Below are 16,830 nucleotides of genomic sequence, written 5' to 3'. Positions count from 1 at the left end.
TTTTTTTCTCTATTGTGCGTAAAATAGTTCTCAATCAGTTCTTTAGTGATCTGATTCTATCTGTATATAATGCACTTTTCATTATATTGATGCTAGTCTGCGTAGTTCTTGTTAACACTTTGGAAGTACAGTGTCTTATTAGTGTTTTCACTTTCTCTGAATATTTGCAACCGTTTCTGAAAATCTTAATTTCTCAAAATTTACAGCTGCCCACAGTCCAAACAGGGGGTAACGAATTCACCCTTCCGAGAAACTAAAAGAATTGTTAACAGGCGATGTATGCCTTTTAATTCCTATTTTTTATTTTTCTAGTCTTTTTTCTATTTCATATACTGTATTTTTAAGAATAGGTAGAAAACTTGTTGGCAACAAGTGCTAAGTAATGTGCATGGTTAAGGAAAGCCATTCAATTAATCTTGCATTGTACAATGAATTTTTTTGCTTTTTGATTTGGCCTGGTGTCTCATAACTAGGAATAGCTGCTTTGACCATGCCTAGCAGATGGTTTACATTTTTTTAAAAAAATGAATGAACTTACAAACTATTTGAGTAGCTTTTAAAACAAAGAAAAAATTCTGTAAGAACGTTAGCTAGCTCAGCTCCAGTTTGCATGTTTACCACATTAAAGTTAACAATGCTGTTTTAAATGAATGAGCAAATCAAGATGTAGTGAACTAGCAAGTGAAGACATAGTACTTAGTATAGTGGCAAAGGAGAAAGGTGCTTTGTAGAATATGGCACTCTTGCAATAAGTGGTCCCTGTATCAAAGGTGAGACGTGATGAGTTGACAATAAGCAGTGTGTGTGTGTTTTGTGCGTGTGTGTGGTTCCTGTCTTTTTATGCTTTACAGTCACCTTATTCTGACAAGAAGCCTGTTTATTTATTATGTTTAATTTATTTGTGTTGCCAGCGATGCTAGAGTGGTCAAAGATTTGGCAACTGGAAAATCCAAAGGGTATGGCTTTGTGTCCTTCTACAATAAGTGGGTAAGTCGGCCAGTGTTCGTACTAGATAATTTACTGCGCACAAGTGAGAGCAGTCTCTTTATCAGTGAAAAAGCACTCCGGTAAATCCTGAATGTACATTTTGGTCGGAGGAGACAACGGAAGCCCTGTCACAGTGTGAACTAAACAAAAACAGGGTCCGGCTAGATTGAATGTCACGTGGTTCTTGGCTTGAACAATGACACCTTTAAAGAAGCCCCAACTCCCTTATCCACCCAAACCTCTTTGCAGGATTTTGCCTTGGACCTTCGATTTCCCCCTCTGATTTTATTGTCAGCAGCAGGGCATTCACTGGTTTTTGTCCTTTGTTAAACTTGCCTTTTGGCAAAGGTTTTAGAAGGATGTCCCACCCCTTTCAAAAAAAATTAATGAAAGCCCAACACTTGAAACTTGCTCTCAGCATCCCGCTTCTCAAAAGTTATTATGCCTGATCATGCAACTTTTCAGCTCGGTGAAGCACTTTTGGACTTACTATTGCAGTTGAAATGTTAGAAAGACTCTCATTTCTTGTTGGAGACGCTGAGCACTGACAGTATGTAAGGTTTGGGCTGATGCGCTGCATTGTGGGATGCTTATGATGGGTGAATATGCAAGGCGTTTGGTTGGGAGGTTAGCCCATTGTAAAGGCAAGTAAAGCAATGCTGATCTTTTCCTCGGAGCACCTTCTCATGTGTACTGCTGAAAGTCTTGTGCATTGTTTGTGGTGAGCGTTTTGGTTATTGCCTCCAGTTACTGAAACTTTGTTTCTCTCTCATTGCATTCAATTGCAGGATGCTGAAAACGCCATTCAGCAGATGGGAGGGCAGTGGCTTGGAGGAAGACAGATCCGAACAAACTGGGCAACCCGCAAGCCTCCCGCCCCAAAGAGTACATCAGAGCGTAAGTTTAATGAGCAGTGTATTGGAGGTCCAACAACTCGCACTATTTTGTGTAGGGTTATAAAATCAGAGTTTTCCACTCAAGAATGCGAGTAAAGCAAATGTTTGAACAGCCCTGATAATGCAGCTTGACTCGAGTGCTAAGTTCTTGTACATTTTCACAATAAGATGTGCGTTCTGTTTAATGCATGCAATTTAGGGGAAATCATAGGCTTCGTCATATCATGGATTAAGTAAATTGTGGTGACAAACGTGTGAGATTCCAAGGTATCCTCAGCAGGCTGACTTGGTGAATGAAACTTTGGCAAGCAAAGATAGTATTTTTAAAACCTTCAGCTTATTGTAAGTAGGTTTATTTTTTCAGACTTTACTTGATCTGTGCACTCTTTTTGTCCTTTTTCAGCAAATACCAAACAGCTGTCCTATGAGGAAGTTGTAAATCAGTCCAGTCCCAGCAATTGTACAGTCTATTGCGGTGGCATAGCAGCTGGACTTACAGGTAACTACTCAGTGTCTCACATCCAAGTTTTAATGCTATGGCTGCAGTGAGGAGAAACGGCAGTGATGTCAAGATCATCTGCTGCTTGATGAGATCTTTCATTCTTGCAAATGATTTGCACTTCACCCATCTACATCTGTGTGGGAAAAGGCTAAATGGGTAACAAGATGCTGTATTCTAACGGTGCAAAAGACCCCCTTTCGCCATTGTGAAATCGTGGACCATGTTTCCATTTCTGTCCACATGTAACCTGTCAGTTTGTGCATGGGCAAATTGCTCACCATTGTGTATTGTCTTGCTTTTGTCACTGTTTAAAATATCTGTCACTTCCTAATCCACCCACTCGATCAGTGTAGTGCCTTTTGAAACACTTGGAATCATCAAGATTCTCATGTAGCGCAAACAACGCACGTTATTATATTTCCTGAAACGCTGTCGGCAGCCACTTTTTAAAATATTTTCAGTGATGTATAATTTCTCCTGGCAGTTACTGCTAAATTATTTGATATCCAGGTGACTCAGTTGTTTTCCGTTTTTAAGTTAATAAGGCTGAGGTGTGTTCGTGCTCAAAAACAAAACTTCAAACGCCATCCCCAAATTGGGAATGGTTATCAAGGTAAACTCTGTCTGTTCTTTAGTGTGCCCAAGGATAACTGGCTGCTACCTCCTTGTGAAATTCTTCCAGTACTCAACCCGCTCATTCATTTTGAGGCTAATAAACAGTGTTTTCCAAATGCTCAAACTGCTCTTGCCGATTGGAGATGGTTCAAATTCTCTAAGTGATGAGCCCTCAAGGAATGAAACTTGGAGAGCTTGCATCAAGTAAGTCTGAGCTGGTGACTCAAATTTGAGACTCTGGTGGAAAAGGCTAATATCCAACATATTGTCTAATCTATATCTTGAACCTTGTCAACTTTAAGCTCTCTGGGCAAGTGGCAAGTAGCATTCATGCCATACAAGTGCCAGAGAAAGACCACCTCCAACAAGAGACAATCTAACTATGGTCCCATGTACACTCTCTCAATCCCCCGTTGTCAACATCCTGGGGGGTCACCATTGACCAGAAGCAGAATGGGACCAGCCATATAAATACAATGGCTTTAAGAGCATGTCAGAGGCAAGGAATCCTGCAGCAAGTAACTCCGCATGTGCAAGGCACTCGTCAGGAGTGTGATGGAATACTCCCCACTTGTGTGTGAGTGCAGCTTCAACGGTGTGCAATTTGTTTGAAACAATCCAGCACCAGCATCTTGCTTGATTGGGATCACATCCACAAACATGGAATCCCTCCCCTATCAGCTCAGCAGTAGCAGCAGTTTGTACCACTGCAAGATCCATTGCTCTTCCAATAACTCCTTCTAAACCCATGACCACTACCGTTGAGAAGGGAAAGGGCAGCAGATCCAGGAACACTGTCCCTCACGGCACTGTGTGGGTGTCCCGACACCACTTGGATTGCAATGGTTCAAGAAGGTGGCTCACTCCCCAGCTTCTCAAGGGGGAAGTTGGGGATGGGCACTATAGCTGGCTCAGCCAGCAATGCTCCCATCCCACAAATGAAATTTTTAACAGTTATTGGTCAAGAAATACAGTAACATTAATATCTGTCTTCTTTTAGAACAACTCATGCGCCAGACATTTTCACCCTTTGGACAGATCATGGAGATCAGAGTGTTTCCTGAGAAAGGGTATTCGTTTGTACGGTATGTTTCAGTCTTTGAACAGTTCGTATTTTGCATTGGTTTTCGGTTTCAGTGAATGAACTGAGAACGAGTAGCCAATTAAAGAGAGCAAAAGCATTTAGATTTATATTGTACCTTGTGAGGGCTCTCAAAGTGCTTCCTGTGAAGTGAATTGCCTTAAAGTGTGCCATGACGTAATTTGTTTTGTGTACAGAAAGTCAAGAGACACAGTGAGATTGAAATTTGAGTGAAACCAATTTACTTGGTTTTAATGTTCGAGGGAGGAGTATTGGACACGATCTAAGTATTCTAGATTGTAGTGGTTACGTAGGATCTTTGTTGTCCTCTCTTTCAATCTAGGATGCACTGTCACCTACAAGATCCATGCTAGCACTGGGAGTGGCATGGTGGCTCAGTGGTTAGCACTGCTGCCTCACAGAGATAGGGACCTGGGTTCCATTTCAGCCTCGGGCAACTGTCTGTGTGGAATTGGCACATCCTCCCCGCATCTGTTTGGATTTCTTCTGAGTGCTCCAGTTTTGTCCCACCGTCCAAAAGTGCACAGGTTAGGGCGAATTGGCCTTGGTAGATTGCCCATTGTGTCCTGGGATGGGCAGGCTGAGTGGATGACCTTTGGAAATGCAGGGTTGTAGGGATAGGGTAGAGGCTCTTTGGAGGGTTGGTGTGGACTTGACAGGCTGAATGGCCTGCTTCCACACTGTAGGAATTCCATCTGTACATCTGAAAGCCTTCAGTTGGGTTTGCATCCCTGCTGCAAATGGTTAGACTGTCCGATGTCAAATAATGAATGAGCAGAAATTTCCTCCCAGCCAAATATTGTAGGCTTTTAACATTTTAGTGATGATCTGTAGCTCACGATCTGGTTGGATGCGTTGTTGGTTTGTTTGTTAAGCTAGTACAAGTTTGCAGACATTTTGTCCCCTTTCTGGGTGACGTCGTCAGTGCGACATTCCCTCCTTTGAAGCGTTGCTGCTGTACTGTTCCACCTTGAATTTATGTGGTTCTGTTTGAGCTGTTTCCAGTTCTTGTCTGTGTGCATGGATACCAGTGCACTCAGCACTGTGTAGGGCAAAGAGGCAGACAGCTCGCGACCCACATCCATGAACACCAACCCGCAAGCAAGCGTCATAACCAACTCTCCCTGGTATCCATACACACGGGTGACAAGAGCCATGAGTTTAACTGGGGCAACACAACGATACTAGGACAGGCTCAACAAAGAATAACAAGGGAATTCCTGGAAAAACAGTACTCATCCTCGGGCTCCATCAACAACTACATTGACCTGGACCCAATATACAAAAGTGTTGCGATGGAAAACCAGAACTGGCACTAACTGAAACCTGCTCAAACAGGACCACGTCAATTGGAAGTGCTTCACAGGAGCCAACACAGCACTGGCGGTGTCACCGAGAAAGGTGACAAAAAGTCCGCCAATAAACCGACTAGCTTGGTGAACAGACTAACAAAGAATCCATTGAGGCCTTTGTTTGCTGTTGCCCCCATGCATTCTGTTCTGGAAACATCCACTCTGTCCTCTCGTGGTTGACTACCTGAGATTAAACAGAACTGTTGACAAAGTCAGTGCCTGTCTTCATACCCCCTGAAACTGTGCGATGAATAGTTTATGACCAGATTCATGCACTCTCCCAAGGCTGTCTGTTTGCAATTCTGTTGTATCCCCTGACTCCAGATCTGCTTCAACTCACAGACTCCTTTAGCCCTCATTCATACCTTATGATATTTCCTTTGATTTCTGGTTAAACAAGCCAAAACTTAAGAATTTTCATCATTATTTTCAGATCCCTTCATGATCTTGTGTTTTTTTTCCCAGCTTTGTAATCTGTAGTCCTCCAATGCAGTTACACACCTCCAAATCTAGAATGCTACTTCACTATTTTAAATTACTCCAACCACAGACACAACTGTCCACAGCTCTGGAACTCCCCCTCTAAACTTCATCTTGCCGTATCTTATCACCTGTGAGGCACTCCTTACAACAGACCTCGAGATTGTGGTTGTCTGCTTTCGTATTTATTTCAGAGGCGTGACATGATATTTTGCTTGATGATCATGCTGTGAAGTGCTTTGGGATGCTTCATCACGTTAAAGATACTCCTTAGGTCTGTGCAAAGACATGAATTCTTTAGTAGGGGTTCCTTTCCGAGAACAGATGTGGCACGGATTCTGGGTGGGACGTGAGATTTTGAGACCACTTAGGAATCCACTTCAGGCAACGTTGACTGGGGACGTTGTCAGTGGCTCTGTAGATCTATGCTTAGTTTGTTTACTTCACTAAGAGCTTGCACTACATTGAACTCAACAGGGGGCCTCCTAATGAAATGAATTGCAGCAAAGACTTGGCAAGGTTGTTAGTTGCACCAGCGCAGCTGGGTTTAGTTGCCTGGAAGAGTCCAGATGTGTCATTAGAAAAGGTACCGGGACCACTCCAGAATTGTATGGCCCTGCATATTGTGTTATGTTTATTGAACGAACGTTTGGTTTGCTTTAGCAGTGGAACCCCTATTCCAGTGGTGACTCATCATCTTGCTGGATCCTTTGTCTGAACTGTTTAAATGTTGGGATCTGTTTATCTTGTACAAGTCATCTGTTTTTAGTTGCTGAATTTTGTCAATGACAGCTGTTGTATTGGCCGCTCAGCTTCCTTGTGATTTCCTGGAAAATACTTGCTGCATATTTCTATTTGCTGCTTATATCCAAGAAAATATGTATTGTACAGCCTGCATGGAAAGAATGGATTTCGTCTGTTTTGAAGACTTCATTTTGAGCCTTCTGATGTCTTTGTAATGTTGACGAACTTGAAATTGCATATAAATTAAATACATGTATAACAAAGAGAATTGGTAGCTTCGAATAAGTGTTGACTGTGCATCATTGAATTCAAACGTATGTTTTGATTCTGCCATGTGTCAGAAGAATTTTCAGCATAATTATTCTTGGCTGTGCAGATCTTGGACTTGGGCAGATTAGTGATGTGAGATGCAAGACTTTTTTGTACCAAACACTAATGCCATTAGCTGCTGCACTGCAATTGAATCACTGGTGGTTAATGCGTTGGTTGAAGCATTTTTGGAAGAGCATTCTGCAAGTCGGCGCAAGCAATTTCCAGAACCTGGAGATAAATTGACAGTTCAGATATTTGTCTTTTCAGACCATATTGTGATCTTGGTAAACTACTGTTGGCACTACAATAAACCATAACGTAATGATTTAAAGGCAAATTGTGGTTTGAAAAGCTGGACTCGTGTGTTTGCTAGTTGGAAAGTAAAAGAGAGTTTGTTATTTTTAGGAATTAATTTGTGGAGGAAGTACTGTTAGGAGAGAAGGCCAGAATTAATGAGGATCTGTCACTGATGAGCTAAAGTCCATGAGAGTTGACGCATTGCGAATGAAGGGGGTCAAAGTCGATTGTTTATCTGATTGGTGCAAGTATCCGAACACTTGACCAGCTTTTACCAGCACAATAACATATCAAGAAACTTCCACATGGGTTGATTTTCTTGCTCTTATGAAAGCACAGCCGGTCAGGCAGCATCCAAGGAGCATGAGAGTTGACGTTTCGAGCATAATCTCTTCATTACACTCGAAACATTGACTCTGCTGCTCCTCGGATGCTGCCTGACCGGCTATGCGTTTCCAGCGCCACCCTTTTTGACTCTGACCTGCAGTCCTCACTTTGTCCTGGCTCTTGTGAAAACCTAGTGAATGAGTGAAAGGGGTGATTTTTCTCATGCTAAAGAGAGAAGCAGTGACTTGTCATACAATAGGAAGGAAAGCTCCAAGAAAGTATCACAAAGCTAGTCAGGCATGTACAGTATCAGGCAGTTTGTTACTAGCCAATTACGAAGTCTATTTCTAAGCCTATTGTTGAAAAGTGATATGTCCACTTTGTAAGTGGATGCCTTGTTCTGGCATCATGCTTACTGTGGTTCTCTTGTGACCCAAGAGGAAATCTCAATCTGCAGTAATAGTCACCTGGAAGTCGATATTGATCTAGAATCCTTTTTTTTTTGCTCTGTTTTTTCTTAGCTTCTCATCACACGAAAGTGCTGCACATGCAATCGTCTCAGTCAATGGAACCACCATAGAAGGACACATTGTCAAGTGTTACTGGGGCAAAGAGACGCCTGATGGAATGGGCCAATTCCAGCAGGTAAATTTTGACTTATGAGCTAAAGTCGGTGAGAGTTGAGGCATTGCGAATGAAGGGGGTCAACGTCGACTATTTATCTGATTGGTGCAAGTAGCCTAACACTTGACCAGCTTTTACCAGCACAATAACATGTCAAGAAACTTCCACATGGGTTGATTTTGTTTCCCCCACTGTTTTAAACACCTTGAGGCTAATTGTGCCGAATGAGTGCTTGAAGTTGTGCAGAAGTTGGGTAGCCGTCTCCACTATTTTGTTAGTTGGATGTATTTGAGAGACAATAATCATGAGAGTTAAATGCTCTGTATTCTTAACATGTTTTTGACCAATGGTGAACTTGCTAAAGGTGGCACCACTTGATGATGTCAGGCAAGGCAGTTCATTGATAGGTTGCGCTGGTTATTACAGCCACACTGAAGTTAACCATCTACGCTTTGAGGCTTGCGGTCTGGAAATCTGACATTGGAACTAATAGTCAATTGATCAGGAGGCAAACAAGTCTGGTGTCATGGTTAAAGTAAAACAAAAATAGACAAAGCTCGCTGAGGCATTGATTGGTTTGTTTTCACTGTCCACCACTGGAATTCAAGCATTGTCATAGCCTCAAGGTTTTTAAAACCTTTTTGTTTTAGGTAGGTGTCTTTCCCAAGGATGAATGATTTCAAGACCACTGGGCATATTTTTAAGGTGAGGGGATAAAGATTTAAAAAGACATCAGGGCAGTTATTTTTAACACACTGGTTCGCATGTGGAATGAACTCCCAGAGGATGCGATGGTTGTGGGTACAATTAGAACGCTTAAAAGACAGTTGGCTAAGTCCATGAACCTTTTTGTGTGACATAGGCAAGATCAGTATTTGTGCCACCCCTTGAGGAGGTGCCTTCTTGAACCACTGCAGTCCATCTAGTTTGTGTCTTGGAGTGGTTCTGTACAAATAAGTGGCTCACTGAGCTGTTTCAGGGGCATATAGGGATCGACCGCCTTACTGTGAGCAACCTTCAGAAATTACAGTCATCGTGTTTCTCCTCCAACCCCAGCCAATCTCTCTTCCTTTTGTTTTTTCTTTCAGCAAAATCAGATGGGTTATGCCCAGCCTTGGAGCCAGTTTGGCCAGTGGTATGGGAATACTCAGCAGTTCGGCCAATATATGCCCAACGGCTGGCAGATGCCACCTTACGGAGTTTATGGGCAAGCCTGGAATCAACAAGGATTCAGAGTGGAGTAAGGCGATTCTTTTTCTTTCTTTGCTCAGTTTATTTTCGTGGATTCTTGGATATTTATCAACCCATCTGTTTAACTGGGTTGGGATGGCACGATGGCTTGGTGGTTAGCACTGCTGCTTCACAACACCAGGAAACTGGGTTCGATTGCAGCCTCAGGCGACTCTCTGTGTGGAGTTTGCACATTCTCCCAGTGTCTGCGTGGGTTTCCTCCCACAATCCAAAGATGTGCAGGTTAGGTGAATTGGCCATGCTAATTTGCCCATATTGTTAGGTGCATTAGTCAGGGGTACATATGGGGACTGGGTCTGGGTAGGTTACTCTTGGTTGGGGGGGGGGGGGTCAGTATGGAGTTGTTGGGCTGAAGGGCCTGTTTCCATACCGTAGGTAATCTCATCAAACTGGGTTAAAAGGGAGTAGTTTTCAGGAGATGTGTAGTTCTTCAGTTTGAGAAAGAATTGCCTATGCACAAGAGTTCTTGGCTTCGGCTATAATTGCCATGAAGTCTGCTGTGATGGCTTTTCATGCACAGGCATCTGAGTCTTTGTATGGCTCCTGAAGACTATCTAAAGAATAAAAACGAAATCCGAGCCATGACCAGAGTCAAGACGTGATGTTCTTGTAGGTAATTCCTCTGGAGAAAGTGCAGAGGAATGTTGCCAGGGCTTTAAAGTTGCAGCTGTGAGGAAAGGCTCAGGTTGTTTTCCTCAGGCTGAGGGGTGACTTGACTTAACTGAAGTGACCAAAATAATGAGGAGCTGGGGTAGAGCAGTCAGCGAGGTTGGTTTCTCTCAGCAAAGAGATCAGTTACCAGGAGGTACAGCTTGAAGGTGATAGATGGAAGAGTTGGAGGGGAAATGAGGAGAGCCATATCCCGCGATGGTGGGTGTCTGGAATTTGCTGTCCAGTTTAGTGGCGGGTGCAGAAACCCCAGTATCTTTTGAAAAAGTGCTTGCAGCTGTGCCTGGACAACGAATCTGGAAGGCTATGAACCAGGTGCTGGAACCGAAGTAAAATGAGAGGCTGACCAACAGTGTGTCTATGGGCTGAATGGTGCCTTTTTATGCGATAACTTTTTTTTTCCATTACTCTGTAGTTCACATGCATGCCAAAACTGTGTCTAATTGATAGCACCTGCAAAAACAAAAGGCACTCTACTGTAATCATTCTGAAGGAAGTGGTTCACCCTTACAGAGGTTTGTAAAATAATGAGTGGTATAGAAAGGGTTAATGGTAGGTGTCTTTTCCCAAGGATGAATGATTTCAAGACCACTGGGCATATTTTTAAGGTGAGGGGATAAAGATTTAAAAAGACATCAGGGCAATTATTTTTAACACACTGGTTCGCGTGTGGAATGAACTCCCAGAGGATGCGATGGTTGTGGGTACAATTAGAACGCTTAAAAGACAGTTGGCTAAGTCCATGAATCCACAAGTTTGGAGGGATAGGAGTCATGAGGAGACAGGGGATATCATGGTCGGCACAGGAACAAGGGGGAGTATTTTTTAGGTGAGAAGAGAGATATTTGAGAGACCCGAGCGGCAACTTTTTCACGCAGTGTGTGGTTCCCGTGCAGAATAAACTGCCAGAGGCAGTGGTTGATGCTGGTGCAGTTACAACATTTCAAAGACATGTGAGTAGGTTCATGAACAGGAAAGGTTTTGAGGGATGTGTACCAAATGCAGGTCGTTCAGTTTGTGAAACTTGATCAGCATGGACGAGTTGGACCCAAGGATGTATTTCCATGCTGGATGACTGTTTAAAATATTCACACATGAAAGGATCATATTCAGTGCTGCAGCCTCTTACCATAAAGTGATGATGTGGAGGTGCTGGTGTTGGACTGGGGTTTACAAAATTAAAAATCTCTCAGCACCAAGTTACAGTCCAACAGGTTTATTTGGAAGCACCAGCTTTCAGAGCACTGCTCCTTCATCAGATAGTTGTAGAGCAGGATCATAAGACACAGAATTTATAGCAGTGTCATGCAACTGAAACTATATATTGAACAAACCTAGATTGCTGTTAAGGTTTGGTATTGTGTCGGCTGCATACATGACACTGTGATTTTGTGTCTTATGATCCTGCCCAAAAGCTACCTGACGAAGGAGCAGCGCTCCGAAAGCTAGTGCTTCCAAATCAACCTGTTGGACTATAACCTGGTGCTGTGAAATTTTTACTTGTTAAAAGTCGAAGCATTTTGAAAACTGGAGTCTCTTAGTCTCTCACTCAAAATCTGTCATCCACATGACAGCAGTGTCCTTACAGGCCCAGCACAGAGAAGGCTTGTGGCCCCTTGTGTTCCTATTATTTCTTACTGGCAAGATAATCCCGGTTATTTGGTGTTGCCTACTCTCATCCTTGTTTTCTGTCTTCTTGCAGTCAGACACCGTCCACTGCCGCATGGATGGGTGCTAACTATGGAGTCCAGCCTGCACAAGGTCAAAGTCCCAGTGTGATAACCAACCAAGCAGGATTTGGCATGGCAGGCTACCAGACCCAGTGAGCAGAAAGGACTCTCTCTTCCTACCTATAGCCAGTGGTTTCCTGCCGCAGCGGACACGTCAAGCCTTTGTTTACTTAAAAGATTTTTTTTTTCAAAAGCTAGATCAATGAAACATGTCAACTGCGTTGTATTTATTTTAAAAGGAAAACAATTCATTTTAGAAATCATGGAAATTTGTCTCATCCAAGCTTCTGTCTAAAGATGCTGGATGTCTGCCAATTTTGGTGTCCAGTTTTCTTCAAAACAAAAAAAAAATTCAAATCTGTTTCCTGTGTCCCTTGGAGAAAATAAACAAAAGCAGGGATTTCTCAGTAATGCTGCCACTGTTATAAAAAGAGGCGGGCAAATTGCACAATATTAGATGCCGTGTTTCTATTGCAGATGCTGGGCAGTTCAGTTTTGCATTCCACATATTTGATTTTGAAATGTAAAATTTAATAATCCTATGTTTTCCACATTTTTATTGTACAAGGCCATACTTCGTAAATGTAGGAGGTTGTTCAAAACGAAAAACTCTTTGGAACATGGAAAAACAAACGTGGAGTCCCTGGAGCTTCTCAGCATGTACACAGCATAGTTTAAGGCAATGAAATACTATCGTAAAATGTTTATTTCTGTGTTTTATTTTGTTATTTTGAAATGGTATTTTAATCACTTCATTCAAGGAAACAGGTATAAAAACTTAGTGAAGTTGTAGAGAAAGCACTTCCGAGTGTTGACTTGGATTCTGGCTGCTCTCCCAGTGTTTCTCTGAAGGTTCCCTGGTCTGAGCAGTGCAGATTCAAGTGGAGTTCTCCTTGACAATGCAGAGCGCTGGAGCATTCTCAGGAATTGGCTAAAATTGACATTTCCAGATCTGTAGGTGAAGCATTCCTAACGAGTTTAGGCTGCTTGCTTGCTCCCACAATCTGAATTTGGGTTTCCGTTTTAAAATGAATGCACACGATCATTATTTAATAATGTCAGGTGTCAGTGTGGCTACTGTTAAAATAAAACTGGCAATAGAGGAGAGGGTGGGCAGGGAAGATCCTGAAGGACTCGGACTGAAGGGAACATGCTTTGTTTTGCCGGAATCTGCATGAAAAGATAACTACAAGATACACAACCTCCACTGTTTCCACAGGGCAACCCGTTTTGTTTCTTTTGGTGCCTACTTCTGGCTTTTTGTTTTCCTTGTTTTTTTTTTCTGATTTCAAGAGACTGATGGTAGGAATCAAGTTCACTGTCGTAGTTGACTACTGACTTGAGTGTCGGCTCATCAACACTTTCAGGAAGTTAGCAGCAGCAGTGTCTTAAAGGCTGCAGTTTGTTTGGGATCATAGTGCATCTCAAACCAAGATATCAGCCTGCGTACATGAAACGTGAATGGGGAGGGTGGGGGGGGGAGGGAGGGAGAGGGTGGTGGTGGGGGTGGGGGGGTAGGGAAATTGCGCAAAATCTTATTACTGTCAGTGATATGCCAGCATGGCAGTGGTGGCTTTGGCTGCTTACACAGATGGTTGTGGGTTCTGCTCCATGGGCAGGGGTTGGGACTGTGTGTCCAAACCATTGCAGCCAGTCCATCTGCCACAGTTGATATGTTTTGTCTGTTCTTGGCTGAGTCGCTATTTGGAGCACCTGGGGTCTGGGGGAAGAAAAGAATTTGAAAAGAAAATCTCTTGACGTGTCTCTTCAGAGGGTGTTCTGAGTGATGTTCTCTAGTGTAAATGATCAGCTATGCTCACGATATTGGCTGCATATGCATCAGGAGGTACTGTAATTGTATTTTACTGCATATCAGTTGTGTGTTGGTTTTAAAATGTTCCGTCCCAGGATTATTGGGGGAAGTTGGCTTTTTTATTTTCCCTGCCGGTTGTCTCCTCAGCAACGTGATGATTGTCTCGGAAGTCCTTCCAGCCGAGATTCTCTTCCGTAGTCAGGAAATTGGGAAGACAGCTAACCTCACCGAGATTTCTTCAGTATCGTCTTAATGTGATTGTCCATGTTTGCCTGGGCTTCTGATCAAAAGGGTCAAATGGGGCTCTGTGCCAATTCAAGTCATTTACAACGTATTAATGGACAAAAGGTGAGACAGCTGACTTGCCGTTAAGTTCATTTGGTCCACACACAGATGTGTACTGCATACAAGGATCCGGCCATTCGAGTCCTCTTCTGTAGAATACGTGTCGTTGCAACAGTGAGTCACGTGAAAATGTTTCATTTTCTTTCTTCCAAGTCTGTTAGCTTGACAAACGTGCCTGTGCACTGGCCGCAAAAGCTATCTGGGCCATCTGTGACTTGCCCTAAGGTGACTATGTGCGCAGGTGCTTGCCAGATACACTATATGCACATTTAACCAATTTTAAAATGGGTTAATGTATTTTTTATTGGATTGTTCGGCAAGGTTTTTTCATAATAGATGCTACATTTAGTTACCAAAATGTGTAACTGGTTGGCCCGGCCCCAGGAGTTTTAAATAAATTGTCTTTTTGGAGTGGATTGATGCACTGCAGATTAATCTTTCAGAACATATGGATCATTTTGTTTTTAAGAAATTCTGAGCTAGAAAATGCTGCAGACTATATCCCTTTTGTTAGTCTATAAGGGCTGGCACTTGGAAGTGACTGTTATTGCTTCCAGTTATCATGATTAACCGGTTCATGTGGGAATGTTACGTTTCTCTCCAAGTGATTCATTGGATGTTGTGGCAAATAATCACATGGAATAGAAGTAATGCCAAAGATGGTGTCCATGTTTTTGCTCCCGATTCTGTCCCACCCCTCCCATCGAAACCAAATCTTGTGCTTGTGCACATGCTCCATCAGTTAAGTGAGTAAAAGAAACAGCAAACTTTCAGAGCAGCACTGCTCATGTGCAACATCCTTCATATTTTGTGCTGTAGCCCAGGGGATTGAGACAGAGTGCTCCTACCCACTTAGTCTCCCCGAAGTTGTCAGAGGGAACCTGTGGTTACAGGCTTCCAGGTCAGGTGGGAGTGGGTTTTCACACGGATGAGCTGGGGAAAATGAACGCAGCCTGAGCAGGCCACAAAGAAAAGGGATAAAGTCTCGATTTTCTGTTTAAACTGCGTCAGCATTTTAAAGAAAACAATTCACCTCAGGGGAATTCTATTCCAGGCAAAAATCACATGAACTAGGTTTGTGAAGGACCAATTGACTTGCATTCGGGTTTGTTAACTGCACGGCCTTGTTGGTATTATAACTGTAGCAGTTATTAACAGTCAATAAATAAAACGGTCATTGGGCCATCATACTGAACTCCTCCACTCTGTTTAATCACAGCTTTTTAAAAATTATCTTTTGCTGCTTAGTTTTGTCTTACAACTGATGAAATGTACTTCAGGATTGTACCAAAATTGATTGCTTGTTTTGATAATGAGATTGGTATGGATGCCTGTCTGGACATTGGTGCCAATTTGCACTTGTTAAGAAGTGGGAGACATTTGTCAGATACAATCAGTGGACAATTCTGTCATTGATGATGTTATGCCACTTGGCTTCGGATTCTTGGCTAGCAGCATCTTTTGTTGGTGCACCCCCTGATGATATTAATGTCAGTTTGCATTCATATGCTGCCTTGAACTGAGAAAATCCTATCCAAGTAGTTCAGTGTTGCTACACATCCCACTGTTACACCAACAAAGGGTAGTGGAAAGGGTATTGTGGGTTAACAAGGAAGGTTGACAATAATATGAATGAATGACAGGGCAGACTCATGAGTGGACTCCTGCTTCTAATTTGTACATTCATAAAATCAGGAGCAATGAGTGATAGAAGCAGCATCATAAAAAATGGTCTGCATTGAAATGTTCTGTCACAGTGATATATTTCCTCAATTAATGGTTGCATGCTGTGTGGGCCTTCGTGCATCTGCTGATGTGAAGCAATTTTCACCTTTAAGGAGCTGCACAGAACACTCCCAGGTTAAACCCAAACTTTTTAAAATTACAATACATACATCAAGATAATCTAGCAATGTTTCACCAAAGTATCAGTAATTAGTCCGAGAGTTAACTTTTAATTCTACCTGTCTTGCACTGACTATTGGGAAGCCTGAATCTCAAGATCTTGCCATTTTCGGACGGTTTTTATAAAACATTTTCTGTGGGGTGAAGGTGAATGCTTGCTGAAATGCAAAGCTCTGAAGCTGTGGCTGTGCCTGCAGTGAAGGTGAAATATTGTGGGCTGACATTATGAACTAGGCTTGGGAAAATGACCAAAGTTGCAGTCTACATTGGGCGACTGGGAGCAAGGAACCCAATGCAGATACATGGGTTTTAAATTTTACAAGGTAAACTTGAACTCAGTCTCAATACCATTATGTTTTTGATGCAAACTTTCACCTATAGCCTGTTAGTTGGTTTTCTGTTAAGCATTTCATCTGTTAGAATACAGTGATAGTTTCACTTCTTTGATGTGTAAATCACAAAACCTTTATTTTAAAGTTGCATTCTTAGGTTAGCTGTTAACAATGGGGATAGCTAGACAATATGTTGAAGGTGTTGGCCCCCTTTGTTCTCTGCCTATGCCATGATGTTTAGATTGATTCTAATCTAAAAAGTGAGATAACAGAGTTTTACATAAACTCATGCAGTTTTTGAGCTCAGAGTTCTACATGAATGCATGCAGTTTTTGAGCAAAGTGCAATGTAACTCTGCAAGTACAACTTCACTCCACAAAATGTGTGCATGTGGGTCTTTGTCTGTGTGTGTGTGTGTGTGTCTGCCTGTCTGTCTGAGGTGGGGGTTGTGAGTGTGAGAAAGTGTGTGTGTGTGTAGTGAGTGCAGTGTGTCTTAAGTCTGTGAGGGGGTGCATGTATGAGTGTGGGAGTGTGTGTCTATCTATAA

General features: G+C 42.6%; 1 protein-coding gene across 5 annotated transcripts in view; it reads left to right on the top strand.

Moving 5' to 3' along the window:
• The window catches only part of tia1 (TIA1 cytotoxic granule-associated RNA binding protein), a 42,175-nt gene extending 26,934 nt beyond the window's left edge, over nt 1-15,241 (top strand). For all 5 annotated transcript variants that reach the window (XM_043681615.1, XM_043681611.1, XM_043681613.1 and 2 more), the window contains 7 exons: nt 912-987; nt 1,776-1,884; nt 2,287-2,382; nt 4,001-4,085; nt 8,136-8,259; nt 9,327-9,478; nt 11,861-15,241. In XM_043681615.1, coding sequence (XP_043537550.1) covers nt 912-987; nt 1,776-1,884; nt 2,287-2,382; nt 4,001-4,085; nt 8,136-8,259; nt 9,327-9,478; nt 11,861-11,984 — 766 coding nt within the window. In that variant the 3' untranslated portion in view covers nt 11,985-15,241. The remainder of the gene's footprint in view (nt 1-911; nt 988-1,775; nt 1,885-2,286; nt 2,383-4,000; nt 4,086-8,135; nt 8,260-9,326; nt 9,479-11,860) is intronic.
• The last annotated feature ends 1,589 nt before the right edge of the window (nt 15,242-16,830 follow it).

The sequence above is a fragment of the Chiloscyllium plagiosum genome, chromosome 42 (assembly GCF_004010195.1).
Source record: "Chiloscyllium plagiosum isolate BGI_BamShark_2017 chromosome 42, ASM401019v2, whole genome shotgun sequence".
NCBI classification, from domain to species: domain Eukaryota; kingdom Metazoa; phylum Chordata; class Chondrichthyes; order Orectolobiformes; family Hemiscylliidae; genus Chiloscyllium; species Chiloscyllium plagiosum.
This window is presented reverse-complemented; position numbering and strand designations above follow the sequence as displayed.